Source organism: Eulemur rufifrons, chromosome 2 (genome assembly GCF_041146395.1).
Source record: "Eulemur rufifrons isolate Redbay chromosome 2, OSU_ERuf_1, whole genome shotgun sequence".
In the NCBI taxonomy this organism is placed as follows: domain Eukaryota; kingdom Metazoa; phylum Chordata; class Mammalia; order Primates; family Lemuridae; genus Eulemur; species Eulemur rufifrons.
The window spans coordinates 18354391-18366111 of NC_090984.1; the positions used below are offsets into that span (position 1 = coordinate 18354391).

Sequence of the window (11721 nt, forward strand, 5' to 3'; positions counted from 1 at the left end):
TGCAATTTCAGACCTATGTGAATGTATCTGTCAGATGAATACCTACCTGTAAGTGATCAATTGTGAGGCGAATTAATTACTCTTACCATTTTTTTTTTTTTTTTTTTTTGAAACAGAGTCTCACTTTGTTGTCCCGGCTAGAGTGCCGTGGCGTCAGCCTAGCTCACAGCAATCTCAAACTCCTGGGCTCAAGCAATCCTACTGCCTCAGCCTCCCGAGTAGCTGGGACTACAGGAATGTGCTACCATGTCTGGCCGATTTTTTTCTATATATTTTTAGTTGTCCAGGTAATTTCTATTTTTAGTAGAGACAGGGTCTCGCTCTTGCTCAGGCTGGTCTGGAACTCCCCAGCTCAAAGAATCCATCGGCCTTGGCCTCCCAGAGTAAGCCACTGTGCCTGGCCTTACGCTTATCATTTCTTATCACACATTGCTAACCCACATGGTGGCATCACCACCCATCCTCCAGGTCCTGTACTGAGCCCAGGCCTACTGTCCCCAGAGCAAAAGGAAAACAGGCACATTTTTACGTGTTTTTGTAACAGTTAGTGGTCTTAACGCAAGAAAGAAGCCAGAAAAGTACAATTCTAATACATCCAGGTTGGGATAGAAGTAGTGTATTCAAATATTGTGAGTTTTCATACAACTACTTTTCAATATTTCAATACTTTTTCAATCACTTTAATGCTCTGGGGAAAAATGTAACCATTAAAAAACTACAGGGTTCAGTGACATACACATGTAATCCCACGGTTACTGAGCTTCTCAGGAGACAGTCGTGTGGCCGGGGTCAGGTGGGAGGGCGAGAACCCACCTACCCCACAGCAGGTGTCCTGGGTGGGGGATGCTGGGAACACAGGTGAGGTCGGAGGAGTGGGGGCATAAATCAGTCCCCTCCTGCCCACCATCCACCCAGAGTTTGTATGGTCAGCAAAACACCACTCAACAGCGTCTGCATTCTAATCCCTGGCACCTGTGGGCATTTCACCTACCATGTCAAAAAGGACTTTGCAAATGGGATTAAAGACCTTGAGATGGGAGATCATCCTGGATTACTTGGGTGGGCCCAAAATGTCAACACAGGGGTCCTTAAAACCATGAACCTTCTCCAGCCAGAGGCACAAGAGAAAGGCAGAGGGAAGATCAGTTTTGTCTTAAACACCTGCTCTGGGCCGGGCAGCCCGTGCCTTGGGGAGCGGTGCAGCCGGCGCGGGCTGAGCGAGGGCGGCCCCACTTTTGTGTCCCTGGGTCCTCGTCTGGGTACAGAAGGGATGGGGGATGGGTGATTCCGTAAGAAGGTCCTGGGATCCTCCCAGCGGCGGACAATGGCTGGACGGAGGCCTAGGAGGGGAGACGGGGAGAGGGATCAGAGTGTCGAGTGGGGCCCTGGGTGTGGATGCGGGGGTCACAGGAGTCCCCGGACGCGGGGAGAAGTCGGTGTAAGGCGTAGTGAGGCACTGGACCCCGGGCCGAGAGGCGGCGGCCCCCTCCCCCGGTGTTTTCCCGCGCGCGGCCGGCAGGAGGCGGCGCCGCAGCAGCCCCCGAGCCGGGCTGCTCGCGTGGCGGCCACTCAGCCTCCGGGCGCAGCCACTCCGCGCGGACGGGCCCAGTGCGCAGGCCCCACCCCCGACCACTCGCTGATTGGCGGTACCCGCCGCGGAGCGGGGCCTGCGAGGGCGGGGAGGTGCCTGGCGCCGCGGCTGCGCAGCACGGGGCCCCGCGCGGGCGGGTGGGCGGAGCGGGCCCCCCGAGCGGGGGCTGGCGAGCGCGGGGAGGGGGCCGAGAGGGCGGCAGAGCCGGCGCGCGCCCGGCTGGGGGCGGAGGGTGGGGGCCCGCGGGCCGGAACAGCCGCGGCGAGTGGCGGCGGCGGCGGCGGCGGAGGCAGCGGCGGCGGCAGCGAGCGGGGGTCCGGGCGGCGGCGGCAGCGGCGGCGGCGGGCCCCGAGGCGGGCCGAGGAACCGGGCGCGATGGAGCGGAAGAGGTGGGAGTGCCCGGCGCTCCCGCAGGGCTGGGAGAGGGAAGAAGTGCCCAGAAGGTCGGGGCTGTCGGCCGGCCACAGGGATGTCTTTTACTATAGGTGAATGAGCGCGCCGGCCGCGCAGGGCCCAGCGGGCGCCTCCCAGCGGCCTCCCCGCGGCCGGCGCCCTGCCCGGCCGCCCCGCGCCTGCGCCTGCGCCGCGTGCGACGTGCGTGCGTGCGTGCGTGCGTGCCCGCCGGAGGCCCAATGCGCGTGCGCCTCTCGCGCGGCCTCATGGCGCCCAGGCCAGCCCGGGGCGCGCGGGCGGCGGCCACTTTTGTTCGCGGGCGCTGGGCGAGGGGCGCCCGGCCGCGTCCTGACGCTGCTGGGAGGCGGGGGTGGGGGCGGGCTCGCCCTTCGGTGCGCGCGGGGTCCGCGGGGGGCGGCCAGCCGGGGAGCGGGATGCAGGGCTCTCTTGGGGCGATCGGGAGGGCGTCCTGGACACGCAGGTCCCCGGGCCCGCCCAGGTGCTGAGAATGGACCCCCCAGGGTGGCCGGACCCCACTTTTCCACTCTCGGACACATTCGAAGGCCACTGCCCCTGGCAGGTCGTGGAGACCTAGACACGCGACATTGAGTCCAGGAAACTGTAGTCTTTACGTCTCTGTCGCTGGTGGTGGGAGGCTTTCAGAGCCCCCTCCCCTAAATTACAAGGAGGTGCCGCTCTTGGCCTGGGAAAGGTGGCGGGGAGGCCTTTCCGTGGAACAAAGAGTGAGTCGCTGGCGTGCAGCCCAGCCCCAGACAGTCGGCCACCTGCTGTTTGTCTTCCTCCTTTTTTTTCCTCCCCCTCCCTGGCTGTCGAAAGGAAAGACACTTAAATCTGAGCCAGCTTTGAATGCGCCGGCCCCTGTGCTTAGGTATCCCGCAGTGCCCTCAGGTCCCCCTCCAAAGGAAAGCTGCCGGACGCCCGCCGTGTGCTCCAGCCTGGGTGCTGCTGGTTCCCGTCCTTCCCCCATTCCTGTGAAGGCCAGTAGTTTTCATGAGCCCAGAATCGGCAGGACCACCGCTGCACCCACTGAGCACTTCCGTGGCCTGTGGTTCTCCACTGTCCCCGTTTAGAGAGATAAAGTGAGCCGGGAAGGGACGGCTTGTGTAGTTGCGTGTGGGTCTGGTCTTCTAGGACAAGCTCAGGTTTTGATTTCCAAAAAGTGTGAGAGCTGCAAAGCGGAGGAGAGACTTGGTGCCTCAATGAATGCTGTAATTAGCTGGAACCGTGTAATTTCAGGCATTGAAATAGTGGGACTGCAAGCAGTGTCACTTAGGAATAAATCCGTACATTCCCCTTTGCTGCCCAACCCCCCCCCCAACACACACACACACACACACACACACACACACACTTCGTCTTCCTAAGAACCTTGTGTCTCTGTCCTCCGGCTGGGATCTGCCAGCATGCTTACTCCAAGCACGCTTGTCATGCTAACTCCAGTCACACCTGCATGCTTCATCCTTCTAAAAGTGGATGGCAGGTCTGTGTCTGCCTCTCTAGTTCTTTGTTAATATAACAAATGCCAGTATGTCAGGCACTGCCTGGATGGATCCTGGTCTTTCATCTGGGAGTGAGATTGGGCCCTCCCCTCACGGGTGACAGCCAGGGCACCAGCCATCTCCCCTTACAGCCATGGTGTTGGAGGTGGTGACATGCCGAGGTCTGTGAGAGCAGATAACAGTGCCTGGCTGAGAGTGGGGAGGCCTTCTCTAAGGAGGTGACATGGAGTGGAGCTGGGAATTGCCTGTGCAAAGGCCCCAGGGAGGCTCAGAGCTGGCTGCGGCTTGGGATCCGAACCAAGGCCAGTTTGGCGAGAGAGTCCTGAGACTGTCGTCACCCTGCCTCTCTCTAGTCCCCGTCTGCTTGGGAGCTTCTCAGGGCCTCAGCCATGGGAGATCCGACTCTGAGCCCCCCACCCTGAGCATAGGAGTCTGGCAGTGGAGAAGAGCAGGGAAAAGCTCTAAAAAGGCTGGAGAAATTTCAGGTTTCCTGTTGTGAGGGGTGATTCAGACTCAGCCCAGAGCAGCCCACTGCAGAACTGGGGTGTTCCTTGCCCGAGGCTTTGATCCTGGGCTCCTTGTTCCCTGTCTGCTCTCGGGTAAGCCTGAGACCGCTCGGGTTGCAGGGCCCATTTTGTTGTATATGTTCGGTTGTATTGAGTCTGATCATTTTTCATTCAATAAAATATCAGGGACATTTTTCTGTGTCAATACAGATTTGCATAACCTTTTCTGAAAATTGAGATATAATTCACATTCCATAAAAGTTACCCTTTTAAAGTATACAATTCAGTGGGGGGGGGGGTGCTGTTTGTTTTTTGAGACAGGGTCTCGCTTTGTTGCCCTGGGTAGAGTGCAGTGTTATCATAGCTCACTGTAGCCTCCAACTCCAGGGCTCAAGCGATCCTCCTTCCTCAGCCTCCCAAGTAGCTGGGACCACAGGTGCATACCACTATACCTGGCTAATTTTTCTATTTTTTGTAGAGACAGGATCTTGCTATGTTGTCCAGGCTAGTCTCAGACTCCTGACCTCATGTGATCCTCCTGCCTCTCTCTCCCAGAGTGCTAGGATTACAGGTGTGAGCCACCACACCTGGACTCTCTTTTCAGTGGTTTTAATACATTCACAAAGCTGTGCAACCATCACCACTAATTCCAGAACACTGTCATCATCCCAAAAAGAAGGCTGTCGCCATTAGCAGTAGCTGCCCATTTCACTCTCCCCCAGACCTTGGTATGCACTCATCCACTTTCTGTCTTGCATTTATTTTTTTGAGACAGCTTTATTAAGATGTGGTTCACATACCATACAGTTCACTCAGAGTGTGCAAGTCAGTGGGGTTTTGTTAGCATGTTCGTAGATACATACAGCTATGATCAGATTCAAGCTTAGAGTTTCCTCATCCCAGGAAAAAACTACTTTATGTACCCATTGCCCCAGCCCTGAGCAACCACCAATGTGCATTCTGTGCCTCTGTGTGTCCCTGTTGGCCTGTATCATAAAAGGCAGAGCAGCCTCTGTTGGGGTGGGGGTGGGGGGTCCCTTCTTCCTTTGTGGCTGTATTTGAAGGCTGAGTCATGGCCTTGGGTTTGTTTTCACTGCCCTGGGCGAGTGGGCCCAGATTTAACATCAGCCAGCCCAGAGCGTAATTAGGAAAGTAACTCTTCCATAGGAGTCCTCGGTGGCTTCAGGGCCCCAGGCACTTGTCCTCTGGTGCCCTCCATGGGTGCCGTGTCCCAGTGGATGTATCCGTGCCCTTGTGTAACACTGAATTTGCCCAGCAGAGAGGGAAGTTTAACTTCCTGCAGTCTGTGTACTAACCTAGTGTATAGATCCCAGCTCGGGGAGATTGAACTAAGCGTATGACCACACATTTCTGTGCAGACATCGCAGGATTGGGTTTCCTTCTGGCTGTGACGCATCCCACGTTCTCTTTATTGTCCTGTGTCTGCCATGGGCCAGGACATCTGCAGCAGGGACAGGAGGAGCTTGTCCTAGAGGTTTCCAGGGAAAACCAACAAAATAGAGCCACTCACCAGTCTCTCAGACTGAGCAGTCACTAATAAGAGGGACTGTACATTGAGTCTGTAGAAGTAATGTGCTTAAGGTACCTGGCATAGTAAGCACCATAGAAGTGCTATTAATTTTAGACAACTGTATTGAGATATAATTCATATAGCATGCAATTTATCCACTTAAGGTGTGCAATTCAGTGGTTTTTAGGATATTCACAGAGTTGTGCAATCATCAGCACTATCTAATGTCAAAACATTTTCATCACCCCCAAAAGATGCCCTGTCCCAATGAGCAGTTGCTCCCCAGCCCCTGGCACCCATGAATCCACGTCCCGTCTATGTGGATCTGCCTATTCTGGGCATTTCATATAAATGGAGTCACACGCTGTGTGTCCTGTGTCTGGCGTCTCTCACTGAGCATGATGTCCTCAAGGTCCATCCACGCTGTAGCCTGTGTCAGAGCCTTGGTCCTTTACATGGCTGAGTAATTTTCCACATGTGGGTGGAACATGTTGTGTGTGTCTGGGCATTTGGGCTATTTCCGCCTTTCAGCTGTTGTGACAGTGCTGCTGGGAACATTCGCATAGAAGTTACCATGTGGACGCGTGTTTTCGTTTCTCTCGGGTAGATACCCAGGATTGCAATGGCTGGGCTGTAGGGAACTTTTCACTGTTGGAGGAGCTGCCAGACCGTTTTTCAAAACTGCTGCTCCCTTTCACAACCCACTACCATGGTGACAATGTGCCGGTCAGGTGTAGTCATGTTGTGGTATGACACTCAGCACGCAGGGCAATCCTACGGATCGGTGTCTGTGTTTCCCAGAGAGCACTGAGGGCAGAGCTTTGCATTCGCCTTCACCCAATCCAGGGCACCCCGGGCAACTTTTCAGGGTCCTGGCCCTGAATCTTGCGAGGGATCTCTTCACACCTTCCCCAAGGCGAGGAGGCCGCTTTCAGAGCTGTCCCTCCAAACCTACTCTCCTCGGAGTCTTCTCTTAAGCATGAGCTAATTCTGTTTTTGGAATGTTCTGGACACGTCAGCCAGCCTCCCCAGCCGGGACCCACAATCCTGTAGGTAACAGCGTGGGTCCCGCGCTGGCTGCCCAGGTCGGGGTCCAGGTCTGGTAGGGGGTCCAGGTCGAGGTCGGGGATCCAGGGCTGAGGTTCATGGCTGGATTGGGGTTGGGGTCCAGGTCCGGGTCAGGGTTGTGGTTGGAGGTCCAGGGCTGGGGTCCAGATCCAGGTCGGGGGTCCAGAGCTGGGTTCCGGGGCCAGGTTGTGTGTCCGGGGCAGGGTTGGGGGTCCAGGGCTGGGGGCTAGGGTTGGGCCAGGGTCTGGGTGGGTGGCGGTCCCGGTCCGGCCGGCCCACCGCCGCCCTCCCGCCGCAGCCCAAGCGGGAAGAAGTTCCGCAGCAAGCCGCAGCTGGCGCGCTACCTGGGCGGCTCCATGGACCTGAGCACCTTTGACTTCCGCACGGGGAAGATGCTCATGAGCAAGATGAACAAGAGCCGCCAGCGCGTGCGCTATGACTCGTCCAACCAGGTCAAGGTGAGCCGCGTCCCGCTTGCGCTGCATGACGTCATGTCGCTGGGCGGTGACGTGGTGACGCCGGCGGGGGCGGAGGGCAGAGATCGGGCATGGCGCGGACGCGGCTGCTGGCCCTGGAGCTGGCGGGGCCCAGCCCGGGGCTGTGGGAGCGCGGGGACGCAGGTAGGGGTTCCCTGGCCTCGGCCTGCAGCACCTGGTCCCCGCAGGGCAAGCCCGACCTGAACACGGCGCTCCCCGTGCGTCAGACGGCGTCCATCTTCAAGCAGCCGGTGACCAAGATCACCAACCACCCCAGCAACAAGGTGAAGAGCGACCCGCAGAAGGCGGTGGACCAGCCGCGGCAGGTGAGTGTGGGCATGCGCGTCCACTGCCCTGCCGCATGGGCTCCCTCGCCTGTGTTTTCGGTGTCGCCCACCCTGCAGGTGGAGGCTTGCAATACAGCCATACAGTTGTCCCTTGGTGTTGCGGGTCGTCCCTTGGCATCGAGTGGGGTGCTCGGGTCCCTATAGACAATGTCCTGGTGCTTGCTGTGGCCTGCACGTGTCCTCCGCATACTTTGAGGCATCTCTAGAGTGAATGTAAACAATCATGATACTGTTTGGGCTTTTCGTGTCATTTTGTAGTCGTGTATTGTTATTTGGGGTCTTTTCCCCCCCCAAATATTTCACATCTGCGGTTGGTTGAATCTCTGGACGTGGAACCGGCAGGAAGGCCAACTGTGCATGTATGCTTTTATAATCTGGTTTTTAAAAAAACTGAGCACCATTTGTGTTTTCCACAGTCATTTACACACACTGGGGAGGGACATGGGTGTGGCAGGCCCTGAGCAGGAGGCGGGGGTGGGGGGGTGGGGGGCTGGCTCCGCCAGGGCCATCACCCTGGAGGCTCACGTCTGTGTGCTTGCAGCTCTTCTGGGAGAAGAAGCTGAGTGGCCTGAATGCCTTTGACATCGCGGAGGAGCTGGTCAAGACCATGGACCTCCCCAAGGGCCTGCAAGGTGACTGGAAGAGTGTTCAAGCTGTGTACCCTGAGGGCAGGGCTGCTGGAGCTGGTGGGGGTTGGGGGGGAGGCTCTCAGGCCAGGCTCTTCTTGCTTGACCTTGGAGACTCTGTGGGTGTTGGACTTTGGAGCTTCCAGGTGCAGCCCAGGCATGGGGGGAGGGGTGATTTGACCCGCAGGAGGCAGGGCTCTACCTTGGGGATCCTAAAAAGACGAACAAGAATGTTCAGTTTTACTCCCACAGCCTAAAACACGCGCACGGTGCACACACAGTGCAGAGCTTGTGGCTTATTGTTAAAATAATGGCACAGGCGGGAGGAAATCTGGAAACTAAACCCGAGGCTGAAGAGGGAGAAGCCCTGTTTTGGGGGCATTTCCCGAGGCCTGGCCCAGCTTCTGGGGGGCCAGTGGGGGCCTCTTCCTGGGTCACAGCTGTCCGTGGTGACCCTGCCGCCTGGGGCTGTTTCTCCTGCTGCCCTGGTAGGGGTGGGGCCTGGCTGCACAGACGAGACCCTGCTGTCGGCCATCGCCAGCGCCCTGCACACCAGCACCATGCCCATCACCGGGCAACTCTCGGCCGCAGTGGAGAAGAACCCCGGCGTGTGGCTCAACACGACACAGCCCCTGTGCAAGGCCTTCATGGTAACCGACGAGGACATCAGGTAAGTAGCCAGCCTGGCCTTCCCCTGCACTCCCCATCCCTCTGCCCCGTCTCTCAGGGTCTTGGTAAAGCATTCGTGGGTGTCCCTGAGCACCGGCTACAAGGGAACCACCTGTTAAAGTGGCAGCTTGAACTTGTTCACCTGAGTTTTAAGTTCGGGGTAGGCCAGTCAGGCGCCTCCTGAAGGATGTTCTTGAAAAGGAAGCGTGGTTCTTTCTGCCCGTGTTGACCGGCGTGCGCTGTGTGGGCTCCAAGCTGAGCCCTGGGCATGTGGGGGTGGGTTGCCCAGGCCTCCTGTCCTCAGGGGCATGTGACTCTGGAGGTTCCTGCAAGGGGGTGGGGGGGGCTGGCATTCCCGGCAGAAGTGGCAGCGTGTGTAGCACTCAGAGCAGCAGGGCCTGTGGCTGCTGCGGCAGTGGGAAATGGCGGGGCGAGGCTCCCAGCCGGGTCCCCAGGGGCTCTGGATGCTGGGGCTCAGGGTTTGGGCCGCAGCCGTGGGCAAAGGGCCCTCGGGTGGCGTTTCAGGGCAGAACCAGGGTCCAGTGCACAGGGTGATGCCACGGCCAGGAGAGGTGCATGTGCTGGGACCGTCCGCAAAGGCCTCCTGGTGCGAAAGGGTCACCTCAGACTGTTGTGCACATGCAGGAAGCATCTAGAAGTGCCAGGAGAAAACACGTCTCTTAGCTCTATTTGTGAGTGCACGTCTTAGGTCAAAGGAGGGAAGGGACCTCTGCAGGAGTCCGGGACAGAGGGAACCTCACACTCTGAGTAGTGTGGGTGGGCAGGGAGGGGGCTCAGGCTGTGTGGGCTTCCTGCTCAGCAGCCAAGGGTCTGAAAGCCACGTGGCAGGAGAGCGGAGACCCTGCATCCTGTGCAGGGTTGAGGAGATGGCCCACAGACACCAGCACCCCACGCAGACGGGACACGGGGCTCCCGCGGGCTCCGTGCTGGTGGCCCCGCCAGGTGCTGACGGGCAGGGGCAGCCCCTGACCGTGGTGTCAGGACTAGTCTGTACTCTGCACAAGGTCTAGAAACTCCCTACGATGAGGAAAGGTATGATAGATAGAAGAGAAAACAGAAGAAAAGTGCAAGACTGTCAGGAAACACTAGACAGAGGTTTAAAAGCTCTGTGGGTAGTCTAGAAGTAGAAAAAGCTGCTGAAATGAAGAACTCAGCTGTGGGTTAAGCAGCAGATTTGGTCCTAGAGACATGGGATCGAGTTAGCCCCAATGTGCCTCTGGGGACAGGAGGGGCAGGACTGGCACAGGGTCGGCAAGAGCAGTGTGAGAGACATGGGGGACCAGGAGAGGGTCTGGGAGCAGCCAGAGAGGGACGCGGCCGCCTTTGCGGAGCTGGCGCAGCTCCCGGAGCCCAGAGATGGTGGACAGAGTCGTGTCCCCAGGATTCACTGAGCTCACTGTCGGGGAGTTAGGAGAGACCCTCTGGTTGGACAGCCGGATTGAACACACAGGTGTCCTTTTTCTTTTCCAAACCCCCTAAGCCAGGGGTGGGGACCCTGCAGCCCCCGGGCCACATGTGGCCTGCCTTCCAGATCCTTGGGTGCGGCCTTTTGACTGAATCCGAGTTTTGTAGAAGAAACCCTTTTAATAAATGATGGTAAAAGAAAGCGCACACCAGTGCCACAGGATGGAGGCAGAGGCCTGAGCGGACAGGTGCCTCAGGCCCAGAGGGTGGCGCGTCGCCAGCAGGTTGTAACTGGTTTTGAAGAAGCTTCTCCCGCGTGCCTGCGGGGTTGGTGGCAGAGGCTAGGGGCTGGAGCTGCTGAGCGCTGGGAGACCTGGCCAGGCAGGGAGTCCCTCAGCCCCTGGCAGGGCGGAAGGTGTGTGACCTGGAACGTTGACTGAGAGGGGCGGGGGCAGGAGGCAGGCAGGGGCTGTCCTGGGGATGCCCCGGGGCCTCCCCTTCCCCAGCGAGCGTGGCCTGTGTCCCCAGGAAGCAGGAGGAGCTGGTGCAGCAGGTGCGGAAGCGGCTGGAGGAGGCGCTGATGGCTGACATGCTGGCACACGTGGAGGAGCTGGCCCGTGATGGCGAGGCACCGCTGGACAAGGCCTGCGGGGATGAGGAGGAGGAGGAGGAAGAGGAGGAGGAGGAGGAGCCTGACCAGGACCAGGAGATGGAGCACGTCTAGGGCAGGTGCTGTCCGGGCCCATGGTTGGCAGGGGAGCTGAGGGCCAAGCCTGTGGCTGGAACAGGTTCCAGGCGGCAGCGCACACGTGGGCAGTGACCGCGGGTGGGTTGTGGGGTGAGGCCGCAGTGTTAGGGTCACTTGAAATGGATCCCCTTTGCCTAGGGGGCCCCTGAGCCCAGGGCCGTCTCCCTGCAACCCTGAGGGCTGTGCTGGGTGATGTCTCCCTGGGAGAGTCCAGGCACCCTGTCCCCATCCGTCTCTAATGGTGTCCCTCCCTGTCCTCTTCCAGATATCCTGCCGAGAGCCCCACGCTGTGGGGGCACCAGCCACGAGCCACCTGCAGACTCGGCCCTCGGCCGTGCTTGGGACCAGGTTCGGGAGCCAGGCCCAGCCAGGGAGGAAGGCTGCCCCTGCCCGCTCCATCCTCTGTGTCCCGGGCCTCGGGCACAGCTGGGGACAGCCCCCCACCTGACGGACCCTCCACACCTGCTCTGGGAAGGGCCTGCGTTCCGGAACTGCCGGTCGATCCTGGGCCCTGCCTGGCAGGAGGCCCCTCCTATGGCTGCCGCCCCAGCCCCTGGAGACAGAAAAGCCACCTGCAAGTGCCCACCTGGGCTGCACCCAGGGACCGGGACCACCTGTGAGGATTCTTCGGTTGCCGCGTCTCCACGAGGCTGGAGAAATACTTCTGGAACCGGTCGCCTCCCCATGCAGTGCATGGGACGACGCTCTGAACCTCGGCCCTGCTTGTGCACGGCCACCCGGCAGGGCAGAGGCACAACAGGGCACACCTAGGAGGTCCCGTCCCTTCAATAAACCCATGATACACAGGAAGGTGGATGTTC

General features: G+C 59.0%; 1 protein-coding gene across 3 annotated transcripts; it reads left to right on the plus strand.

The window, feature by feature from the left end:
* Positions 1-1920: 1920 nt before the first annotated feature.
* On the plus strand, positions 1921-11721 carry MBD3 (methyl-CpG binding domain protein 3). 3 transcript variants are annotated; one of them, XM_069480930.1, is made up of 7 exons: positions 1921-1980; positions 6908-7067; positions 7274-7411; positions 7974-8064; positions 8551-8728; positions 10681-10881; positions 11166-11721. In XM_069480930.1, exons 1-6 carry the CDS (start codon positions 1967-1969, stop codon positions 10874-10876), a joined length of 777 nt encoding a protein of 258 aa, XP_069337031.1. In that variant the 5' UTR covers positions 1921-1966; the 3' UTR covers positions 10877-10881; positions 11166-11721. The 3 variants fall into 3 exon arrangements, with proteins under 3 accessions (XP_069337031.1, XP_069337029.1, XP_069337032.1); XM_069480928.1 differs by having other exon boundaries at positions 1928-2076; XM_069480931.1 differs by lacking the exon at positions 1921-1980 and having other exon boundaries at positions 6906-7067.

Coding starts and splice junctions, on each gene's coding strand:
- MBD3 (XM_069480928.1), top strand. CDS start 1,967: ATGGAGCGGAAGAGGTGGGAGTGCCCGGCGCTCCCGCAGGGCTGGGAG. Junction 7,068..7,273: donor ACTCGTCCAACCAGGTCAAG/GTGAGCCGCGTC, acceptor TGGTCCCCGCAG/GGCAAGCCCGACCTGAACAC. Junction 8,065..8,550: donor CCTCCCCAAGGGCCTGCAAG/GTGACTGGAAGA, acceptor CTGCCCTGGTAG/GGGTGGGGCCTGGCTGCACA.